We start from the raw sequence: 25,892 nt of genomic DNA on the forward strand, positions 1-25,892 counted from the left end.
GTCAACAGCAAGCTATCTATTATGTCTATGAAGGCAGCAATAGGCCTCATCAAAGCCAAACAATTAATACTGCAGAGGACTTCAAGGCCTACACATGACCTCGTGTAACCTAAGGATAGAAAATTCCATAACATTTCCAACAGTCAGTCCCCGTAACCACAACTGTCCCCTAACCCTAAGTGTCTATTATTGTAACCATGATGACGAAGATCCCCTAAAACTTAACAAAGTACTTATTTTAACCTAAACCATGATCTTTCCTCAAACCTACTGTGTTTGTGTCTAAACCTCACCAAACTGTAACCATAGCGCCATCTCGTCATAAAACTGATTTATGTGTAAGAGCTTAGGAAGGCACAGACAGACGATTACCCTGCTGATAGACATGTCACATCAGAAAACACTGGACGACATGGACCAACAATGTTTTTTTGTGCTCTAATTTAGAGGACTTGTTTGCTATGGATAGACATGAAACATGTGGTGTTACAACCTGTTTTAGCCTTATATGGTATGTTGTTGATGATGCAAACAACAAGCCAGACTGCTCTTTTCAAGTTCGGTGGAATCGATAAGAGTCCCATGTTTTACCCCTTCTTTTTCTAATCTTTTGAGGATGTGCTGTTTTATATATTTTAGTAAAGGTGATTATGTTCATGTTGGACATTTCTGCACCTCAGTTTATGTTGTTGTTATGTTGCAGTGCTAGCATTCAGTGTCAATGCAAGAAGTACTGTAACTGGTGGATGGATCATCACAGCTCTGCAGTTAACACTTGCCTTTTAGCTGTACCTAACCTTAACCATGCTGTAGTTGCCATATGCACAGTATATGTAAAGTTAGTGATGGATGTAATGGAATTGTTTAAATAGTAAGGTTTTTTCATATACATATGATGAAAGTCATATAGAGTCAAGTTAATTAATAAAAAAAAACAAACCTGTAGTAACTTTTATTTATGCTTGTAAAAATTACAGTATAAAAATGTATGTGTTTCTCAACTAAAGTTTAGGTAGTGTGCTTGACAGTGTTCCAGCGGACATAAAAAATCAGCACGGCACTTGGAAAACAGAAGAGAGGCCGAGCAGCTGCAGCCACATCTGTCTGTAAAACAAAAAGAAAACTGTCTTGAAGTGTTCGGATGAACGGTGTGGCATTTTTCACAGGGACGATGCTCGACAGCAGCTTTGTGCCTCATGATGTAGCACCTTCTGAAATGGATGATGTCACCCAAGACGTGGGTATCAGGGATGAGAGTGCAAAGCAGGAGGCTTTTTTTCCCCAAACCCTGAGTGACACTACAGAAGAGGAAAGACATGTACAGACAAGAACACACATCGCTCACCACCAGGCCCGGTTGTCCACTGGCTGATACTGGATCCAAAGATCTATTATCAGCCAGTTACTACTATCCACCTCCAACTGCAGTTCTACTAAACATATGTCCATAGAAACCAAATTACCAACAAGTTCTAGCTAAATAAATAACTACTGATTGTATTCAACAAAATCCTAAACCCAGAAAACCTGGTGTGTGTGTGTGTGTGTTGTGTGTTGCTGTGGATACTGCCCCCTTCCCCGGCCTCTATGATTAATTCAACTGTCAGGAGTCCCCGGGGGTCACATCTCCTGCATGGGTGTGCAATGTGTGTACGCACCTAGGCCACTCCTCTTAAGTGGCTCTGGAATATTAACTAATGGATGGCATATGATCTAATATATGCCATTAATGGCCAGCAGGGAGGGTCACTGGCCAGACACACAGTGGACACCCTAGGACACGTGTGGCAGGAGCGACACCCACGCCAAACACACAGGCTGTGTGCCTTATTATATTGTAGTTTAACCGTATTAACAACTGAAGACATCAAACTATAAAATGACACATATGGAACGATGTGGGTAACAAAATAAGTGCAAACAAAGCAAAAGATGAATTGCTCTGATGACAGCTTTGCAACATTCTCTCGTCAGCTTCATGAAGGTCAGGCCGGTCAGTCAGGAAGATTTCAGGAATGGTAACACATTCATACACTGATGGCATTGGCTGCCATGCAAGGTGCCAACTGCTCATCAGTTTGAGGAGTTAACCATTCATACACATTCACCCACCGATGGCACAGCCTTCAGGAGCAATTTGGGGTTCAGTATCTTGCCCAAGGACACTTCACTCATCTGATGGTGAACTACCGCTCTACCTCCTGAGTCACAGCCGCTGATGGAACTTTGATGTGTCTTGAGTGCTTTCAAAAAAACAATAAAACGGGTGATGGTTAGCTAGTAGGGAGGAGTGCTCCTGCACAGAGCTCAGTCCTTTCTCACAGCGGCCCAGGGTTCGAATCTGACCAGTGCCCATGTGCTGCATGTCATTCCCCCCTCTCTCCCTCCCCACCTTCCTGTCACTCTTCAGCTGCTATTATACAAAAAAGATTCACAAATGAACTACATTAGTAAAATTTATGTTGTTTTACACTCCTATAGAATGTCTTTACTCTTCTTTAAGTAAAGTGTTTTTTGAATCACACTAGACAATTCTTCGTTTCAGATTAGAGCCAGATAAATGCTTTAGTACAAATACATGCCACCATCAACTGTTCAGAGCAGACTGTGCGAATCAGACCTTCATGGTCAATAGCTGCAAAGAAACCACAACAGCGGGAGACCAAGAGCCAAAAAACACAATGAACGGACTTTAGACAGTGGAAATCTGTAAATTTGAAATCTTTGGTTTGAACATCTTTGTGATGCAGAAAGGGTGAATGGATGGTATCTGCATGTGTGGTTCCACATGAAGCATGGTGGAGGAGGTGTGATGGTGTGTGGGTGCTTTGCTGGTGACACCACAGCACTCTGCAGTGACATGCAATCACACTCTGGTTTCAGTTAGTGGGACCATCATTTGATTTCCAACAGGACAATGATCCAAAACACACCTCCCAAGCTCTGTGAGGGCTGTGTGCTGCGAGTGAGGAAAAGAGAACTCTTCAGGCTGTTGGAAATCATTCCAGGTGTGAGCTCATGTAGCTGACTGACAGAATGTCAAGAGTGTGCAAAGTCACACACACACACACACACACACACACACACACACCACACACACACACACACACACACACACCACACACACACACACACCACCCTGTTCCCATGGTGGAACACCAGGTGCACTTATGTGTGGTTTGTGATCCTGAGGTGTGATCATGTAGATTTGATCTCTGTCCATCAAACAATCCTCACATTGTACAAAGTGGATTTGGGGGGTCAAACACTCCAATCCCCTCTGGTGTGTGATCTCAGGTGCAAGGGTCAAATGTATGTAAACCAAAAAACGTGTGTTTCCACAGTGATGAGATGGGTTTGTCAAGAGGCTAATGTGCCTTAATCCCCTCAAAGGCTTTGACTGGGTCCAGGCAGCCACTCCAAAGTGTAGGAGAGGAAAAGGCCTTGTGTTTTCCACACCGGGGCTTATTCACTGGCTCAACAGACAGTCTGTGCACATGATTTTTATGTGTTGAGTATTTGTGCTCACAGCGCCTAAGCTAATGGTTAGCCCTTTACTGGCAGGCTCCCGCATGCTTCTCATGTCCAACCCATGAGTTCTGTCGGGCTCAGTGTTTTGGTTGATCTTCACAGGTGTTACAGTTTCTTCCTGTCCACAGTTATCCTCATCCCAGATAAAAGTAAATGCTATTCAAAATCACATTAACATATGTATGTACTGATCCAAATGGAAGTCTAACCTTTCTAATGCTAATAAATGAATTGGTGGTTAACTTCCTTCCATGTTGATGCTCATTTATCTTGAGTAACTAAACTCCAGGACGTTGTTGAACTGAACCATAAGGGATTTTTATTCCTATCATGTTCTCTGCCTCTTCAACCTCTCAGCAAATCTTAAAAACAAGACGTGGTCATCCGTGGAGCTGAGGCAGGCCGAATGATTCCTCAGTGCTCAAACAAGTCATCTGTAATGACACCACCTGTCAATCAAAGCAGCCATGCTGTTAATCCTGCATGACTTAGCCTTAATATCATTTGAACAGGTGAGTTCTATAAAAATTCACCCCGAGTACAGTTATGGAGGTTGAAAAGTTCTGCAGCCAGTCTCAAGTGGATGCTCCGGAATTTAGCACTTCTGCACTGGCTTTAATTCCCAGCGACAGAGGTTGCTGCTTTGCAGGTTTGACAAGTGAACTCTTAGAAGTTCTCCTCAAACCGCAGGGTCACTTTGGTGCAAAAAGAACTGATTCTGACGTCTTTCAAAAGCAAATGGAGGAAATGGACACTGATAGTTTGTTTGGACAGGTCACAGGTGAAAATAACAAAAAGATTCAGGACCCTGGTATTGCTAGAGTTTTTTTTTAACACTAACCCAGGGCCCCCATCTATCTACTGAGTACCTGAGCCGCTGGTTATTATTATTTTAAATTTGTGTTTATGTATATGCAGCAGATTAGTCCCTGGCCTATTTTGGAAAACATGTCTTAATTATTTAAATTAACTACAATTAGTGAAGACTCTCCTTCCATTCCCCTGTTTTTGTTTCAATTTTGTTTTCTATTCCTCTATAAGCCAGTCTTTACTCTTCTTTAAGGTACGTTAATACAGTTTGGAGCTTGAATCACATATAGACAATTCTTCTGTTTCTTACCAGTCCACCATCTTTACGACGAGTACTGCTTTAAACACACTGGTTGACCTAGAGTATTCTTCAAAAATCGAATTCATTCATTCACAAAAAGCAATTTCTTTAAAAATATGAAACATTTATTGTGAAAATAGACAGCTTTATTGAACTGATAGATATGAACATTGTGTGTGTGTGTATCATCTGATGTAGATGGGGTTCTTGCTGAAGTCCCGTGAGTGCAGGTGGTGGCCAGGGCTGCGTACAGGTGAGAGCTGCTGAATCTCAGGCAGTACACTGGGCTGCTCACCGAGTCTGAAGTCAGCTGGAAGAAATGCACACAAAAAAACACGACATGAAAGCGCTTCACAGCAGCATTATGTTTATTCTCTTCACATCTGGATTGGCTTGTTGTGAAAGTATGTGAGTGATGTCATGGATCTCATACTGAAGATAGACTGTACACACCTGCAGGCATTCAGCCTGCCGCTTGTCCCAGAGCCGTACAACACCATGTGTGAAGAACCGCTGGCTATCATGTGATTTCCGTCTGTCTGGATGCAGTACAGACGCTGTCATGAGGCTCCTCCCACTTCCATCACACTTCCTGTTGGTAAAGACGGAAGTTTACGCATGAGTTCAGATGAACAGAATTTTTTTTGAAAGTCTGATTCTTCAATGGTTCTACTTACAATATATCATGTAAACAATATATCAAAAAAATATGAAGTCAGAGTTTCCTTGGAAGAGATGAGATGAGATTGTGAAGGAATTAATGCACTTGTTTTCGGCCTTTTATGACCTGCCACAAGGTGCCTGGCTGGAATCCACCAGTGAGGTTTGATAACAACTTCCAAACATGTTGTGTCGTGATTCCAGCCCATCACAAAGGGCTGCCATCTGTCTGAGTCCATGTTTTGAGGGGGGAAAAAGAAAATTCTAAAACTCAAATCAAAACTCTTTCTGGTGAGATTACTGGAAAAGTTTATGCTGATAGAAATCACTAGAAATAAGTTTCAAACAATCTGAAGTGCCAATACAGCTGAGATTACATCTGTGTACATGTTGTGGAGGTGTTGGGGACAACACTGAAACTCTTCTTTTGTTTACAGAAGAACCCTATACTGTACTTAACAGGAGCTGTTGTTGTGTGTGTGTGTTTGTGTGTGTGTGTGTGGTGTGTGTGTGGCTGATGGTCATTGCGCTATATGTGAGAAAAAAAATATATATTTATTTTTCATTTCTCTTTGGTGGTGAACTTCCAGACAACCTGAACTCCTGGATGACCCAGGGAGCCTTTTGGGGCCGGTGGAGATTTGACCACATGAATTATTGATATCTAATAGGGCCCCCCTCTGCCAACCTTCACCTCAACCCAACCCCTTTCAAAATCCCCAGACCATCTGACAATCAGATCTGATTTGTCTTACTTGACTGATCCCCCAGAAATACAGCCTGAACCCCTCCAGCCTGGACCCCCTCCAACATTGAACCTCCTCTAACCCCAAAGAAATGCTGCCCTTTCCAACCATGTTAGGGACCCTGCTGGCAGATACTGAAGTGAGGGCTGCTGCATTTTATGGACACAACAGTGGGCTGCAGGTTAGCTCCATGTGCTCCCACGATGGAAATAAAGCAGTAGGCTGCACCATGGCCTGAAAGTTATTCCTGAAGAAACCTCAGGAAGGGAACCAGGGAGGTTTTTATGAAATCATTTCATGTAAGTTCAAGGTTCACTGCATTGTGACAGGATTTGAAAATAACTGACATTCACGTCATTTATCTCTCTGTTACATGACAGTTCAACTCATTTCAGTGCTTATTCTTCAACTAACACACAACAGCTCACCATCATTGTGACAACAAGACAAAATTAAACAGAAACAGAAACCAGAACAATTTAGAACACCTTAGTTCATTCATTTTGTTGACCTAACATTGGTCAAACCGACATATAAAATCTAAAATACTGGAATCAGCCAAAATGATTTATTCATCATCTATTTCATTTGTTTATTTGTGACAAAGTGGATCACCTCCATCATCTGTCACTTACCTGTATAGTTCTTGTTGTTTTATTTGTACACCTTCTTTGTTTAGTGTCATTATCTTTCATGTCAACCGGGACCGGACCAACCGGACCTGATGATGCAGATGCACATCATAACTATTTTGAGGTCTATTCAGGTTCAGCGTGATATTTCTGTGAGACTTCAAAGTTAAGGTTTCCAGTAATGATGATCAAATGTTGTTATTTCAGTTACTGTTTATTTTCTTCACACCACTTCGTTATATTTGGCACACTATGGAGTTACTACATTTTCTTTTGTCTGTGGTATCTTTATGTTGTGGGAATCCATTGTGGGAGGGGGCCGCCCCACAATGTGGAGCTTATTATGCATAGTATTAATTCTGTTCCCCCCTTTAATTTGATGTCATATTAAGGGGGGGAGCATTGGTAATGAATGTATGTTTTGCTCAATTGTAAATGGTGGAGAATGGTGAGTTTGATGATGCATCATGTTCTTTATAAATGCGTGTTGTTGTGATATTATGAGATATTTGACCACTGTACAGTGAGGACGGTCTGCTCCAGGTGTAACATAAGGGAAACATAAAGTCAGAAAGAAAGAGTCATGCACAGCCAGAACTAAGCTGTTGAGTGATCTCTCAGGCTTATGTAATAACAGCATATAATATATCTTATAGTAATATATATACTATATATAATATATATATATATATATATATATATATATATATATATATATATATATATTAGGCTGTCAATCGATTAAAAAAAACTAATTAATCGCAAAAAATTCTGTAATTAATCGCGATTATCGCGATTAATCTATCAATAAATGTATCAATAAATTAAATGCATTTTTCTGAGACTGAAGCTTATAATAAATATTTATTTATGTAAAATGATCAAATTAATGTAGAATAAACAACGAAAAGTATATTTAAATTCATTCATTTTATTGGCTTAAGGTGCACATATGCACAGTGCAAACGGAGAAAAGCCAGAATGAGGAAATATACTGACGAGTGCCACACTCTTGTAGTGTAGACAGGGTGTTTTGTTTTGAGGGTTATGTTAAAGTCGTGTTACTTCTGTGGAATTTAAATTCGGCTTTGCAAACTGTGCAAATGCCTTGTTTTTGTCCAACAAGCCGTCAGGCAACTTTTTAAAATGAATGTTCCCCCTAAAAGTCCGTCCTTATCCATCTTTTCGCCATGACTCTCCTTTAGTTAGGATAGATCATAGACATATATACATAGACTCTCCTTTAGTTAGGATAGATCATAGACATATATACATAGCTCTCCTTTAGTTAGGATAGTCATAGACATATAGACTCTCCTTTAGTTAGGATAGATCATAGACATATACATAGACTCTCCTTTAGTTAGGATAGATCATAGACACATAGACTCTGCTTTGTTAGGATAGTCATAGACATATACATAGCTCTCCTTTAGTTGGATAGTCATAGACATATATACATAGACTCTCCTTTGTGATAATTAGACATATCATAATGCCTCATGAGCAGGTTGGTCCGTTGCTGCCATACGTTACGTCCGCCATATTGGATGTGGCAGATCTGCCCGTAAACTAATACAAGCAGGGCCGGTTTTAGCTGTGGGCAATGTGGGCGACCGTGCAGGGCGCAGTCTCCGTGAGGGCTTTAAGTTAATGCCTCTTATACACTCATTCCACACAACACACTAATATTCTGGAAACAAAGCTCTACTTTGCCACATCCAAAATGGCGGCCGCCACCGGAGTAAACAAAACCGCGTTAATTGCGTTAATTTTTTTTAACGCGTTAATTCTTTAAAATTAATCGACAAAATTAACGCGTTAATTTTGATAGCACTAATATATTATATATATATATTATATATATATTATTATATATATATATATATATATATATATATTATATATCTATATATATATATTTGTCCAGGCATCCTCTAAGAGGAGAGGGAGCAAGATTTTGAATTATTTTAAACATCAGACATACGTCAGTGACAGTGTACTGTAGCAGAAATCTATTAGGACTATTGGTTAAACTTATTGCAGCATACTTATAGAATGTAATGTGTTTTTATGGTCTCAAGATGAGATCCTGATTGTCTACTAATCGTGGCATACCGTGGGCTGAGTCGAAGGTCCCACAATCGAATGTAGGTATCATAGCCGCAGGTTAAGAGCTGGAACGGAGACTCAAACACCATGTCCAACACACCAGCCCCACGACGAAACTGTGAGCCCAGACTGCACACACACTCTGATCTGGTGGAGGAGAGAGGGATGGAGAAGGATGCGAAGAGAAGAGAAATGAACATGTGAAATCTGGGTTTAGAACACGATCATTCACACGTGACATGTCCGAAAAAGGTTAATGATGAATCTGCAGAAAGCAATTTGCAATTTAACGGCAGAGACTTGAAGGAGTCCTATCCTGACCGCTTTACACACAGCTGCAAACCACACCAATGTGTACTGAAGGTCATCGTCTGAAGGCAACAGAACCATATCATCTGCAAACAGCAGAGAACCAGATTTTAAGGTCCCCATCTTCTATCCTTCCGTCTTCAAGCTAGTCATCCATCAATCTAGACAACCTTCTAGTGTTGTTGTAAATTAAAACATACAGTAGGTTGTGACCATTGAACTCCCAGTAACACCCTGTGTGTGCCCAGATTATGTTATTACTTGACTGGAACTGATCTACCAAGGAGAATCCAAAACTTTGACAAACATTCATGTAGAACTGTGCAGTACAGAGCAAATCATCCATCACGTTGGAATTATAGTTAATTACAGTCATGGCTAAAAATGGCTAAAAAAATGTTTTATTAAGTTTTTATTGCCTTTGTTTATAATGGAACAACACAAAAAAAGAAAAAAAAGGCCTTCAAAGAGAAGAACACGGTCATGCCTACGTACATATATACAATACGTATTGACGGTGTGCATAGTATTATGAAATCTGAAGACTACCAAAGAATTCTGGGGTGCAATGTAGGGCCCAGTGTCAGAAAGTATCTGTCAGAAGTTATGGGTCTAACAGCAGCACAATGACCCAAAGAATACTTCAAAAAGCACACGAACATGGTTTAAGACAAAGTGCTGGAGAGTTCTGAAGTGGCCAGCCATGAGTCCAGATCTAAATCCCGTAGAAACAGAATCCTGAACAGTGAAGAAAAAGTGGAAAAGGAACTCATCAAATCTGAAAGAAGAGTGTGGTCCAAAAACTCTAGTTTTCAGAGGTTCAGAGGTGTAAGAAACTCACTGGTGATTACAGGAAGTGACTGAGTTCATTTCAATTATTTTTCTCAAAGGGTGTGCTACCAAGTATTAAATTGACGGTGCCAACAGTTTTGTGAAGTTTTGTGTAAAATATCTTATATTTGGCTTTTTTTCTCTGCTTTTTTTTTGAGTTGTTTCAATGCAAGCACAATAAAATAAACATGAAAATGCCAAAGCATTTGTGACTGCAACAATATTTTGGGAGAAATAGTGCATTATGTGACAGGAATGCAAGGGTGCCAATATTTTTGACCCTGTGTGATGTGTGAGTACATTTTCTGTAAAATCATATATAAAACGGTTTTTAGTAATAAAATAAAATAAAATAATAATAAAATGACTATCTGGTTCTGTCTAATCCAGTAAATTAAATAAATGACCAAATCAAGAAACTTTATCAAACTGATGTACAGTATATAGTCTCATGGTATATATACTGTGTTGTCAAATTGTTGACTATATGTCAGTACATGTTTCTTCCTGTATATTCTTCCTTAATATTGTTATTGTTATTATGTTGCTCTTTATTACACACTTTAAATTTATAACTTTCATCTTCAACAAAAATGTGGTAACCTGGACTGACAGAGTGTTGTCTGTGTGTCACTGAGACTGGACTAGTGAATGTGGGCCCGGGGACACACATAAATTGTGTGTATCTTCAAGTGATAAATAAAGTTTGTGTGTCTGGGTAGATGTGGTGTGACCGCTGTGTGTGTGTGTGGGTGTGGGTGTGTGTGTGTGTGTGTGTGTGTGTGTGTGTGTGTGTGTGTCAAGCTCCATGCAGCACCATGCTCTTGTGATCACAGAGCTGTCCCGCTTGCTCCTTGCCTCTTGATTATTGGAGAATAACTTGCACTCAGCAGGGCGGATTATTGCAGAATAACTGTCTCTTTGTTGCCATTTAATACCCTCCATGACCGTGACTGTGTGCGACTCTCGCACGTTTGATACCTGCCCCGTAGCAACCATTTAAAGGAGGCCACTGGCCTTGGCGACCGAGTAGCCCTGTGCTTCGACTTGTGCCCCCCTCCCTTGCCCTGGAGCTCAATCCGCAGGCTCGGGCTGGTAATCCCCAAGCCTTACCCCAGGGGGCCTTCTTATTGGACCAGGGCTTTCCCCACAGGTTGCCTTATTGGGTGAGAGCTTTCTCATTGCCAGGGTCTCATGACTAAGCCCGAGCCAATGGGGAGTCTGTGATGAGGCTGAGTTTGTGTCTGTGTGGGGTAGTGACCCCTCGTTTTCCCCTTACCACTAAAACCAAGGAGCTTAGCGCATGCCACACAAAAAGAAACTCATTCAAGTCAAAGGGATACGAGCTTGTTCATTCATAACTAAATAATGATGTCTCCATCACAGCACCACCACTCCAACTAAAAAGAGATCATCAATTCATAACCCTACCCTCTGAAATCCTTCAAAACAGATGATTATAATCTTATGCTGCTCTGAAAAAAGGGCAAAAACAAACCCAAATGTTAGAGGAAAATGAAAACTAGGTTTCCATAAAATGGACCTGACATCTGTGCATGGATCTTAAAGCCACTAATAGCACCATGCGATGAGCTGGTGCACAGTGTAAAACAGCAGGGATTCTCAAATTGGTAGGTCACTGGCTTTTATGGGCTGCGTGTGATTACAGGATGGAGGCATAAGCATATAATCTTTCAAAATGACTGTATCTGTTAGTGAGCAGCGGCACAATGTTCTGATCTGACCATCCTTTCTATTGCTTGTCTGGGTCCGTAATGTTGAATACCTGAGTTTGGCCTCGAGCATGCCTGACTGGAAAGCGTCACATGGCATACATAGCTGACTGGCTGAGTCATAACTGTTGCACACGGTCCAGCCTCAAAGGGTTAGTGACTCAGGAGAACACACCATCACAGGCTGTGAGCTGTTAAAATCACACAGTGGCTGTTTAGGTCATCAACCCCCAAATCAGTGGAAATATTGTGATGACATACTGCATGTGGATCATGTAAAAAGCAGTAGTAGAAGAGTTTTGTTTCATTTCCTGCATTTTAAAGGATAAATACATTAAACAGTATCTCATTAGCCCTTAAAAATAAAAAAAATAATAAATAAAAATGATTGTGTTAAAACATCAGCATATTAATAAGGAAAAAAAGACCCAACTGATGATGAGAAATTGCTGAAGTCAAAGGTCAATGGAAGGAAGAAAGTGTTCAGGAGCCTCTGATGTCTTAGGCTGTATTATTTATTGACGCTTGATCAAGGAGAATTAGAGACACTCTCAAAGTTCATCAGAAGTGCCTGAGTCTGTCTCACATTCTGCTGAACTCATCCTGGTGGATCGACTTTAAACCCCAAGATAACACCACAAATACTATACGCCCAGAATTAGTCACAGAGAATGTCTTTACCCATGCAGGTGTTATTGTCAGCATATTCTAGTCTGGAGACACAGATGTCTGTTTACGCAGATTGGAACGTCAACAGCAAGCTATCTATTATGTCTATGAAGGCAGCAATAGGCCTCATCAAAGCCAAACAATTAATACTGCCGAGGACCTCAAGGCCCACATGTGACCTTGTGTAACCTAAGGATAGAAAATTCCATAACAATGTCAATGTCAACTATTGCTCCATCTGCACTGAAAGACTCAAAACAGCATATTCTTGAGTGACTGAGGACAGGTTAAAGATACAACAGCCACTATGAACGCCTTCACTGAAGCGACATGTGATTGGACAAAGCCTCCCATCATGGACTACACTTCTAAAGCCTGACAGTGAAGGCTTGAGGAGGTGCAGAACTTTCTCTCAGAGCAACTTGAATTTAAATATGCTAATAGGTTATTACGGAAGTTTTACTCAATGACAGCAAAATTACTGCCTTCTTTAACTTTAAAATTTAGAATAAAATAAAGAATTGGAGCCTACAGTGAAGTTTAAGCTTTTTACGTTCTATGTTACACTCAGTCCAAACTACCTGACAGGTTAAGTCTACCAAATGAAAATGACATGGAGAGTTAGAAACATTCGGGACAATTCAGTTTCCTTTACATTAGGAGGGACACGTCTCTGCTGTCCACACCCAAACTGACAGCTATGCTTGTAGGCCAGCACTGGAGTCCTACAGTGAATGTGAGCTGCAACAGGGAGCCAGTGAAGTGAACAGAGAAGAGGAGTGGTGTGGGAAAACTCTGGGAGGTTGAATAGCGGACGGGTAGGAGCATTGTGGACCAGCTGCAGGATCTCTGTACTGTACTTAATGTAGTTGTGTGCACACATTGTTCCTGTGCGCTGAGGGATTATTAGTGATATTTCAGGAGCGTTCATTTTCAGTTTGACCTCCAAATAAAGTGGTTCAGACCTTAAACTATTGGTTTGTTTCACTTGTTACAGCGGCTCACAATATACAAAGTGGATAATAAAATATTAATAAATAAATAAAGAACATAAAGAAAATAAATAAGGGGCATCTGGTAGCTCAGCTGGTAGTGACAACCTGGGTTTCTTGGCCTGTCAGACTTGGTTGTCATTTCCAAAGTTAATTTCCTTAAGTGAGTGTTAGTAATGTGACTTACAATGTATGATAAATCGACAAAATAAATATTAGGTACACAAATTATTAGAATCATTAGGTCAGACAGATCAGAGCACCCTGATGAAAACAACATAGATTCAATGTTTTGAGAATTAAAGCCCGGACAATGAAATCATAACAGAAATGACGGGAAACAGAATCCAGGCTGTGACCCTAACACTGACCCTAAAGAGAAGGATCCTTTAAGCCTGGTGCAAAAGTCGCCATTAAAATGACAACGATTCAAATGGAAATCATCGTTTGTTTGAGAGATTGCTGATTGAGAACAAAGCAGTTGGATCTGCAGTGTGGCAGCTACTTTGTGAGATGGGTAGACTGGTGGCCCTGGGGGGCACAGACTTAGTGATTGTTATGAAGGGGCTGCTGGCTGTGTGACATACAGGGTCTAAGTCCTGATTTCAGCCTGTCTGGTCTCCCTGCAGGAGTCAGGTTGGCTTTAGGGGCCACACACACACACACAAATTGTGAAAGGAATCATTAATGAATTGACAATGTTGAAGAGAAAAAGTAGAAGAAGCTAAAGAGAATTATCCTTTAGTGTGGGTACAGTTAAAGAAAAGCAGCGTGTGTTTTTGTGACACAAGTGGTTGGAGGCTCTTGTAAAGTTAAGTCTGGGGAGCACAAACAGGAGCCTGGGGACGCACTGAGAAACAGGCCCTCTTGTCAAAGGCCGTCAGACAGGTAGAGAAAAGAAGCCCTGCTGAGGTTTTTACTAAAGCTAAAACAAACAGAGGGGAGCCACACAACCTGCTGCATGTCCTTCCAATTTAGCCTGCACCTCTGAGCTCGCTGCAGCAGGAGGAATGTGAGAGACGGTGGAGAGGAGGGGCGCTGGCTGCTGGGACCCATCAACAATGACCACCTTCAAAATGTCACATACACGTGTGCACTGCAAAGACAATACGGCTGCAATTTATATAACAGAGCGTCCACCCCGACGCAGACATTTCACCCCACTCTTTTCAGTCTGAGGAATGTCGGGAATCCTGGCCTGGCCATTTGATTGTAAAAAAAAGGAGGGCTCCCTTTCTAAAGGAACAGAGGGGAATCTTGGGAGTAGGGAGTGATGGTCAGGGTCCGTTCTCTTTGATGCTTTTTTTTTGCCCTCTGTGTTTAGCCATGAGCGAAGACACTGTGAAAAGTTCGGGTGCTGCTCCAATGGTGCCACTTGTGTGGGATCTCCCCTCTATATGGCTGATCATAAGAGCTCTTTGTACAGCGAGATGGAAAGAAGACACAGAATTAATTGCAATGGAAGGAAAAAGAGAAAGTGTTAAATGAAATTAAAATCAAAGGCAAAAGAGCTCAATGGGAGCCTGAGCTTTATGACCCCCTCTTCTTGTGTGTTACCATACAAGTTTTACAACCAGCCGTTAGCCTATTGGTGCCAACCACAAGAAATGAAGGTACAAAGGTACAATTTGTTTTTCTGGCCAATACTGTGTTTGTGATCTAAATTGCAATTATTAAAAGAAAAATCCTTGTGTTCATCGTTTGCATAGTTTTAAAGCAACATTAAGTAGAAATTGGTATTTGTTGTGATTTATTGCCTCCAGTTTCAGAGTGTAATCCCACTGTGGTAAAAATGAACAGCTGTACTCGAGTATTTGTTCTGATGACATTACTTATGATCAAAAACTAGTCAACAACTCAATATTACTGACTAATCTAACAGCAGTCAGCCCAGCTCAGTGTCTGCCTTTCAGCCTTTTAAAAATAACTAACATTACATTATGGTAAACATAATCATACGTAATTCTACATGAAAAGAGCCTCAGCTGTTAGAAGAAAAGATAAAGCCTGACTAAAACTGGTCTTACAGTCGGTGAGGTTGATGGTTGTTGTCTAAAATTCTGTTTATTTTGCTTGTTAAGAAATTAAAGGTCCAGTGTGTCAGATTTAGAAGGCTCAATTCACAGAACATGATAGAAATGTAATATTAGTTTCAATGAGGGTGAGGAGAGGGATATTCAAGTTAATAATGCACTATTTGAAATCTCAGTGTGTGTAAAAACAATTCATGGTTTGTTCAAATTCAACTTCTTGCTGCCTGAGTGGCAAACCAACTTGTTTAACTGCAGGTCAAAAATAACTGATTTGTTTAAAGTGAAGATTTCACTCTAAAGTCTGTCTGTCTGTCTGTCTGTCATATGACCTGTAAACATTTCTCACTGTGCCGCCACTATTTTCCACACAGACAGGAAGTGAGTGCTGGAATCCGTCCTGGAAGTTTGCGATCTCTTTTCTGTGATCTGGCTGTGGCAGCAGCTGTTTAGCTGCTCGTTGTTTGGCGCTGCAGGTGTAACAGTATCTTGTTTAGAATGTTTTGGCTCAGGTGGATCTCGAATCAAAGGAACATGTAGTTAGGCTAATGCACAGGGTTTGAGGCTGATGCTGGTGGCTTCTGTTGTGTAGGGGCTGATGGTGGTGTGTCATAGGAGGAGGAGGTATCTTTCTCTGAAAGAATTACGGGAACTGTGGGTGAGCCGGTCTGTTTACAAGTGCATACAAGTTACCATTCCACACAACTGAGATAATAACATGTGGGATATTCATTTTAAAGGAAAAGATATTAGCATATCGAGAAATCGATTCAGATATTTGCCTATCTACCGGACAGACGTGATCTGTTCTGATTACTTTTATGTTACTTGGATGTGACACCAGTGCAGATTCAAGCGGTAAGCTTCAACGTCTGTGATAACAGTAAACATGAACAATGCACCCTGATCACCCTCACCCTCACCCATCTGAATCCACACCCACGCACAGGCTGGTATGCTCCTCTCAGCTTTTTATCAGATATAAAATCACAACAGGTGATTGTGTGAGACACTCTCAAGGTGCCTGGATGATAGCAACAAAGCCATTTCACCCTCAGACCCCAGTGAAGCCGCCTATCTGCCATTCAAATCTGAACAAGCAACAACTTTTTAAAAAGGCAGAAATTCCTTTAGTTGGCCTAAAGACTTTGTATTCTTCTCAAAAACTCACAGCATTAGTTACTTTTTGACTGCTGTTCAATCAAAACAAAATGTCTATTTTCAGGAAAACACATTTTTCTGATACATAATACAAATGGTTCAAACTAGATAGCATTTTCTGAACCAGTTTTCTTGTCAGTGTGATGATGACCCCTCTAAACCAAGCGTATAAATGGCCAGCGCATGCATGACATCACCAGTAGGTGTCTGAAGAGCTGATTTTGAACCTCAAAGTATATGGCACCGCCAATGTTGACTATCCTGCCTCTTCCGACATGCTGTTAATTATGCAAAACTTTAACTTAAATGGGTGGGTAAAAATAAAATAAACACTTAAACGGTAAAATTAGCTGAAAGAGTTTTTTGGACCAGGCTGTAAATATGTTTTACATTACATCTGGAGTAGGGTTGCACAATTCTGTGAATTTTTAAAGTTGTACTATTTCTATGGGAGTTACCAGGTATTTACAAAATTAAAGTTAGGCCTTTAACAGGGAACTGTTCATTTTGTTTAAAGAAGTGATTGTTCAATTAAATATGTAAAATCAAATAAATCTGTTGAAATGTTTTTTAATTGTATTATTTTGCATGTCTGCTTATGACAAAACAAAATGTATAGATGTATGTTTTGATATGATACCGTTTGTTTAAATTAGCCCAAATTTCCAGTTAATTCCCATAACTGCCATGGAAAGTTTCCGATTTGGTATATTTCCAAAATCCCCCCAGCTTAACTTCCCATGGAAAGTTTCTGGAAAGTTTCCAGCCCTTTGCAACCCTATTCTTGAGTCATTCTCAAGTGGCAGTTTGAAGAACTGCAGTTTTTGGCATAGGCTTCATTTTGCAGACATGGAGGTTGCTGCCTGCTCTAAACCTGTGCATGCTGGAGCAGCTGTCTGTGTTTCATAGTTTTCATTAATCAGTTTGAAATCACATGAAAGGCTTATTGTCTACAAAAATATAGAATGAAAGATGAAAGATTTAAATACAAATTAAACTGTAGGTCTCAGTAGCACATTATGATTTTATAAGTAGTGAAGTGGAGTAGAGTAAATTACAGTGTATCTGAGGAATGGAACGTTTTGAAAGATTTCACTGGTGGTGGAGGGTGATTTCGTGGATGGTTTTGTGAACATCTTGTTCCATCATAAATACATTTCCATGTCAGGGGCAGACACTTCTGGCAAGGGAACAAAATAAATCACATGTATTATCTAGGTCTGTTACACCTTGTAACCATGTTCATTTGTCTCACCACCTGCACCCTTCAGAATAACCTGCCCACCTATCCCTTCCTTCACTCTTCCTGTGTGTCTCCCGTCTTCTACCCTCCTCAGATTTCCAGACCATTTGGGAGCAGGAAGCAACTTTTTGTGTCCAGCCCTGTGTTGTGTTGTGTCGGCCTGTTTTAATTGGCCCAGGTAAAGCTGGGAATTACAGCAGCCTTGGCAGGGATGTATCAGGTTTAAGCCTCTCCTTTCAGAGGCAGGAATTTTCAGAGGCCCCTCATTTTCATCTGTTCTTTGCTCAAGACTAGTTTGTTCCACACTGTTTTTAAACCCCTTTCAAATCTTTACACAGAGTGGGAGCAAAAGCTGGTTTAAATTTTGACAGGGACATTTTTGACGTGCAGCTAATATTTGTGTATCTATGCATGTTCTTTTTTATGTCAGGAATAGGCTGACTGCAAAATGCTTTATTTCAGTCAGTCTGTATTTGTTTATGTAACCTGCCTAAAACAGGACATCTATTATATGATTTTCTATTTATATGTTGCACTTTATTTTGTGCAACATAAAACTCAAACAAAAATAAAAAGTTACGAATTTACAAGAAATATTACAAGAAATTAGACTGTAGGTTTGTCCCCTTGAAGTCTGTAGTAAACCTTTTTTTTAACCTCACCTGAGTTAAGCTACATTTTGCAGTAACTTGATGGTAGTTCAACTACAATCATAGTTGCATGATTCTAATAAGTTCAACCCTTTTTCACATTTCACTGTGACCTCAGGTAGACAAGCATAATGACCCAAACAAAAATTAAATTTCATGTCTGAGCAAAGATCACCATATGAACATAATGATACTTGCAAAGATATTTTTAATTCGGAATTGTTTAGAACACTTAAACTAAAATATTAACTGCTTCAAACCACCCTTTATTCATCATTGTTTATTGACCACTGTCAGTGCTGCAGCCAGCTGACAGTATGCAGCTGTTGGCTGTGTCATATTCTACAGATCTTCGTGTGTCATACAACACCCTCCCGTGACTTTTGATTATAAGATTGCTCAAAACTAGTAGATATGTCAAGAATGGCAAATGGAGCAGGTTCAAGAACAGATGGAAAAACACTGTCAGTTTGTCTCTCCTCTTCAGCCATGTTCCCGATACCTCATCGTTATTTTCCACGCCCTCAAAGTTTCCTGGCCTCATCTCATTTCCTCATCAGCCCACTTACTTCCCACCAATCTGGAAGTTTGCCTCAGTTGCAATGCTACTTTTTTATTTGGAGCTTCTGTTACTTTAACCTTCTTACCTCCCTGTTTCAGTACCTATCTGCACCTGCCTGTAAGCCTTCTAAATCATTAAATTGTTGGAATCATCCCTGTCTTGATGTATATGCGGCCAATGTAATAGCTATATAAGACTTGTACATCTGTAAAACAATCTGAAAGTGAAAGTAAATGTCCTTCCTTTAAAAATAAAATATCTGGATTCAAGAACTGAGAGGGAAAAAAGAGGAAGCAAACTACACCTACACACCTAAGAATCAACGTCACACTCGTGGAGAGGGTGAGCACGTTTGAATACCTGGTACCAAACTGTTGATACATTAGTAACATATACAATTATGATGGGAATGAATTCAAAGAAAGCCTACTAAACCTGGATGTTGACTAGTTGTGTATGCATACAACTATGTATCATTCAGCAGGACTGCAGTGCATGCTGTTTCAACTTTCTCATGTTTGCATTGTAGAGAACTTTGGGCGTTTACTTGCTATGCTTGCAGAAGCATGAAGGATGACAAAACATCTAAAATACAACGAGTGTGTGAGAGAATGTGGAGCACATTGGAGCAGTGTCCTGACTTACCGTTCAACATCCCAGATACGAAGAGGGGAGAAGTTCTCACAGCATGCAGTGCCTGTTCCAAAGGTGCTGTATAGAGGGGGACAGAAAAAAAAGAGAGAGAGTGTTTAAACCATCAGAACTAAAACTAAGAACAAATATAATCTGGACCTTATTATTCGACTGAGAAGACATCATTCAGACAGTCCATGTATTGGCTAACAATTTTATCATAGTTGTCAGCATAGCTGGCACTAAAATTCACACTAACGTCCAGATATAAAATATTCATACTGGTAAAACTTATTATAAAAACAGAAACAACCAAGCAAAACCCTCCATGGCTTGGACATGAAGCCAATGCAGAAGTGTTAAAAACTGTAATTCCTCAAACGTCCACTCGAGGCTGACTACAAATGAGTCAGTCTCCATAAGTCCCCATGTTCAAATGTCCAACTTCACAGCAGAAATAAACATGTTTACAGCCTGGTACAAAAAACAGTTTTGGTCTCTATAGCTAATTTCCCCATTCATGACAACTGTACTGAGGGTGAATTTATATACAACTCACCTGTTCAAATGATATTAAGACTTAAAGTTATGCAGAATTAAGAGCGTGGATGCTTTGATTGACAGGTAGGTGCTGTTACAGATGGCTTGTTTGAGCATCCAGGCTACCAAACAACCTCATTTACCAACAATCACTGAACCATCAACTGGTTAACAGCCTCACAATATCTGTCACTATTGATTCATTTGTACTTTTTAAGTTTGGAGAGCCAATGTGACACTTTTAACTGACTCGTCTGATCTGAACAAAATATTTAATACACTGAATTTAAAATTAGATAATGGACTGAGTCCCATAGCAGATCTAAAATTACACAATATAAATATATATTGACCTTAAAAGCTTTAAACATTATATAGCTTAAATATTATTTCATGCTTAATGTTACAAGTAATTGTTTTAAATACTCCCCTGACACATTTGATCTAATAAGGTCTATTAAGTTTGCCATGCATTTACTTTATTGACTCTATTTGTCAATAATTACCATTATACAAAAAGTATAGTGATGAGGATGGTACTCATCTACCACTCTGGGAACAGGATGGAGTTTCATAAACTACTGTGCAAAATAACATAAAGACAGGTACAGTAGCTCTGTCTGAAATTGTTTATCACGACAAAGCCAAATAAGCATTTAATGATAATCAGATAAGGATTGTCTTTGCTGTCACATAGCACACATAGCCTCGTCCCTGCCTCCATCCAGCATACATTGTTTCCCAGCAGAAGAAAAGAGAAGAAAACTACAACAGTCGTGATCCTTTGATTGGAGTGGCAGGTTGGAATTAGCAGCCTAGGCATGCACAGTGAATACCACGCATGTGGAGAGGTGGGGGAGCTGTGAAAGGAGAGGGGAGGAGCGCTGTGGGAGCGGGCTGACGAGGTGGGTTCGGGTGTTAGAAGCTATGTAGAGGGTGGGGTGGTGACCAGGGGTGTTGGTGGCAGGGGGGCTTCTGTTGGGCTGGACCAGAGTCTCAGGGCTTAGTGCCCTCCTACCGGGTTGACGGACAGTGGGGAGGACCCGCCTCTTTCACAGAGAGAGAGACAGTTACTGACAAAATGCTGCTGGCTGCATGAAAATACTGTAGATGGAGATACAGAGACGGGATTTCTGTAAATCATGAAATTCTGTTTGATGATGTCCAATATTGATATCCTGATATCACTTCACACTATCCTCCACTTGTTGGAGGATTCCTGCTGGTGGTTGGGCAGCTCTGAGGGCAGATTTCATACACTGACACCTCTGAAGCCACTAAACATACTTGTTTTATCTTCCAGCATAGAATGCTGTAAACGCACCCATCTGGCATTGTGTTTTGATCAAGCAGCAACCTCTGGTGCAGAGAAATGAAGCCAGTGTGGAAGAGCTAAAAACTGTAATTCCTCTAGTGGCCGAAATGAGTCAACCTCCATAAGCGCCCGTATTAAAATGCCCAACTTCACAGCAGAAATAAACATACAGCCTGGTTCGGACAATGGTTTTGGTCTCAATAGTTAATTTCCCCGTTCATGACAACTGTGACGGGGGAGAACTTTTTTTTAACTCACCCATTCAGATTATATTAAGGCTTTAAGTTGAGCCTAATTAACAGCGTGACCACTTGACTTACAGGTAGGTGCCATTACAGATGGCTTGTTTACCCAGGCGTCATTCAGCCTGCCTCAGGTCTGCCGATGATCCACGTCTTTGCTGGTATTTAGATTGGCTGGGAGGTGGAAGAAGCAGTGCATACAACATGGCGGTGGCTTTATAACAGTGCTTCGGAAACCTATCTGTGACGTCACTCAGGGTCTGTCCATTCTTTATACTGTCATTGGTTTTGACGTGCTGTTGGAAGTCAAGTGAGGTCCTATAAACGTCCACATATGTAGAAGGTTAGGGTGGCTGGAGGCTCCAAAAAACAGACTGCTGTTTGTGTCCTATGTGAAACCAAAAGTCAACTGACTTCTTTTACTTACTTTGTGTACAGTCATGGCCAAGTATTGGCACCCCTGAAAATTTTCCAGAAAATGCACCATTTATCCCAGAAAAGTGTTGCAATTACAAATGTTTTGGTATACACATTTATTTCCTTTAAGTGCATTGGAACATCACAAAAAAGCAGAAGAAAAAATTCAAATTTGACATTATTTTACACAAAACTCAAAAATTGAGTCGGACAAAATTGTTGGAACCCTCAACTTAATATTTGGTTGTACACCCTTTGGAGAAAATAACTGAAACCAATCACTTCCTATAACCATCAACAAGCTTCCTACACTTCTCAACTGGAATTTTGGATCACTCTTCTTTTGCAAACTGCTCCAGGTCTCAGATTTGAAGAGTGCCTTCTCGCAACAGCAATTTTGAGATCTCTCCATAGGTGTTCTATGGGATTTAGATCCGGACTCATTGCTGGGCACTTCAGAATTCTCCAGCGCTTTGTCTCCAATCATTTCTGGGTGCTTTTTGAGGTATGTTTTGGGTCATTGTCCTACTGGAACACCCATGACCTCTGATGCAGACCCAGCTTTCTGACACTAGGCCCTACATTACAGGCCAAAATCTTTTGATAGTCTCCAGATTTCCTTGCACACAGTCAATGCACCCAGTGCCAGAGGCAGCAAAACAACCCCAAAACATCTTTGAACCTCCACCTTGTTTGACTGTAGGTACTGTGTTATTTTCTTTGTAGGCCTCATTCTGTTTTCTGTGAACAAAAGAGAGTGACGTGCTTTGTTAAAAAGCTCTACCATAGTCTCGTCTGTCCATAAAACCTTCTCCCAGAAGGATTGAGGCTTACTCAGGTACATTTTTGCAAACTGCAGTCTGGCTTTTTTCTATGTCTCTGTGTCAGAAGTGGGGTTCTCCTTGGTCTCCTGCCATAGCGCTTCATCTCATTTAGATAAGGACGTATGGTTCAAGCTGACACCATTGCACCCTGACTCTACAGGACAGCCTGAATTTATGTGAAAGTTGACTGAGATTGTTGGTTGCACATTCAAACTATCCTGCCTTGCTTTCTTTGTCAATTTTTCTCTTCTCCATGCTTGGTGTGGCACACACAGGCAGACAACACAAAGGTTGAGTCAACTTTTATACACTCTAACTGGCTTCAGATTTGATTTCTATATTGCCAGCACCTGCTACTTGCCACAGGTGAGTTTAAACAAACATCACATGCTTGAAATTAAATTATTTACCCACAGTTTTAATAGGGTGCCAATGATTTTGTCCAGTCCATTTTTGGAGTTTTGTGTAAAATAATGTCAAATTTACTTTTTTCTTCTGCTTTTTTGTGTTGTTCCAATGCACTTAAAGGAAATAAACATGTGTATACCAAAACATTTGTAATTGCAACACTTTTTTGGTGGATAAATGGTGCATTTTTCTGGGAAAATTCCAGGGGTGCCAATACTTTCGTCCATGACTTTATGTAACATTACTTACATTTAACCCAGTAAGTATTTGTGCCTAAACCTAACCAAACTGCGACAGTTTGCTTTATTTTAAAAGCTTTAACTGGACGTTACATATTAATATATACATATTAATTGTTGTTAAATTGACGGCGGAGACCTGGAAGTGCAAAACTGACGCAGGAAGGTTTACCTACAGCATCCTAGGTGAAGCCGTTTTTGGTGAGCTGGAGGTGAGATGTGTTGGATAAAACATCAGCCCCATGTTTTGTCCAGTCTAAAGGACTGGTCTAAAACTAGACGTACCATGCCTAATGCTCAAAGGATACTGAAGCTAAGTGACACAAAAATGAAAATACATACAAGGAAGAAAGAAACAAGAGTTTGAACAAAAAACTACAAAACATCTCTTGGTTCTCCACTGTGAAAATAAACACCTTGCTCAGATACAAACATTTTAATTCAAAGATATTTTTAGGTGTCAGAATCAGAATTAGATTTATTTTCCAGTAGGTTTTCATTCATTCAGTCTTTTAGTGTCTGCAGATAAACCAGATGTCAATGTGTGCTGGTAAATTTGCAGAGATTGTTTCAGGGACTGTATGTATGTATATTCAAACCAGAAACCACATTATGTTGACCCCAGGGTTAACTCCATGCCTGCAAACCACAGTGAAAGGAAGGAAGCTATTAGCTCCAGCTGTGGTGAAGCATAGGTCAGGAATGCTGTCAGAATGTGACGTGAGTCAGTACCTTCATTTAACCACAAGACAACTTCTGTCCTGTTGTCACATCGGATCTTTTCTTTGCTCAGTCGTCCTCATCATGTGTGAAAACTGCCAAGTTCATGACACAACCTAATCAGAATGTTAAATAGTTAATAACAGCGAATAGTTGCTATAATTATTCCTCTGCCTTTGGTTGATCTCTGAATCTTTGCGCAGAAAGAGGACCATTAGCTTCCCATCTCTTACAGTGCAACTGGAAGGGATCTTTTCATGGCCTGGATGGATGGATGGGATTTATCTGTGAAGTGTTTCAATTTCAATCTCAAACTCAATGCCAGCTTTCAAAAAACATGGATAAGAAGTTTTTAAAGTCACCTCAGAAAATGGAAATAACAATCTTTTATGATCTCATACATCTGATATGATCAAAGACTGAAAAATTAAACTGCTAATGAATGGAGCTCGTGGTAACTTGTTTTTGAAAACAGCCACTGTAGTTTCTCCTTCACGGTTGGAAGAGTGAGGCGAGTGGTATTCAGTTGATTGCAATGTGCAGCTTTACGAGTAGATACCACAAAATCCTACACACTGGGCCTTTGGCATAACATTTTATAGTTGAAAGTTGTTGTCTTTTGAAGGTATTCTATGACATTTCATGCCTTTAGAAGACTGGACAGTATAGAGATTAGAGGAAAATGAGGAGAGACAGAGAGAGATGGACCAATGACTTCCAACAAGGGACCAGGGATTTTGCATAAATCATCACTTTAAACCTCCATGCCACTGGGTCGCCTACCTGTGAAAATCTAGATAAATGCAGCAACCACTATCTTAACTTTGTCCCAGAACTTCTAAATCAAAACCTACACCCTCAAGAGAAATGGTTGGAGCTGTAGCCTGGACTGTATTTTGTGCTCTTCTGTAGTTATTATCATGGAACAGTCATTTCTTGAGCATAATATCGATAAACTGTGAATTCAGATCAAATTCAGCCAGCTGGACACCGGTTTTTCTAAAGGTTGTCCAGACAGCACCCAACTGAGGGATGCTGTTGACATCAACACATGGGGGTGAGGAGTGGGATGTGTTTGGGGTGGGCGGGTGGGTTAAAGGGGTAGCAGGATAGGACAGGGCTGGGGTGGGGGGGTAGCAGCTTAATGGGCCTGACAGGCAGCTGTCAGGCCCATTAAGCAGTGCGGCCCACTGGCAGGCCCCCAGTAATTAGTGTTGGGTAAACTCATTTATGGTCCAAATGGGTCGGGCAGGGCCAGGACCAGTATGCATGGTGGGTGACCTCTGACCCCACTGACACAGGATACAATAGGGTTACGGTCACACTCACTATCTGGACCCTATTACTCTCCATTACTCACATTACTCACCCCTCACTGGGCCAGGGCGCTGGCAGAGGCAGGGCAGGGGACAGCGGCCATACAATGAAAGAACGCCTCCCCCCTTGTCCCCCTAGCTCTCTCACCCCTTCTGAAGCACCAACCAGACCTGATCTAGGGTCAGAGCTTGCACTGATATTATAGCTGCTAAGGTCAGAGCCTCTCTCGCCTAATGTGGGGTAAGTGTCCCCCCTAAACACACAT

The 25,892-nt window shown here is 40.7% G+C and overlaps 1 protein-coding gene across 1 annotated transcript in view; it reads right to left on the bottom strand.

Moving 5' to 3' along the window:
* fbxw4 (F-box and WD repeat domain containing 4) overlaps positions 1 to 25,892 on the bottom strand; it is a 53,757-nt gene that overhangs the window by 3,456 nt on the left and 24,409 nt on the right. Inside the window, exons 6-7 of the mRNA XM_019271552.2 lie at positions 19,618 to 19,683; positions 8,799 to 8,939 (exon numbers count right to left, since the gene is read on the bottom strand). Coding sequence (XP_019127097.1) covers positions 8,799 to 8,939; positions 19,618 to 19,683 — 207 coding nt within the window. The remainder of the gene's footprint in view (positions 1 to 8,798; positions 8,940 to 19,617; positions 19,684 to 25,892) is intronic.

The sequence above is a fragment of the Larimichthys crocea genome, unplaced genomic scaffold, assembly GCF_000972845.2.
Source record: "Larimichthys crocea isolate SSNF unplaced genomic scaffold, L_crocea_2.0 scaffold220, whole genome shotgun sequence".
Taxonomy (NCBI): domain Eukaryota; kingdom Metazoa; phylum Chordata; class Actinopteri; family Sciaenidae; genus Larimichthys; species Larimichthys crocea.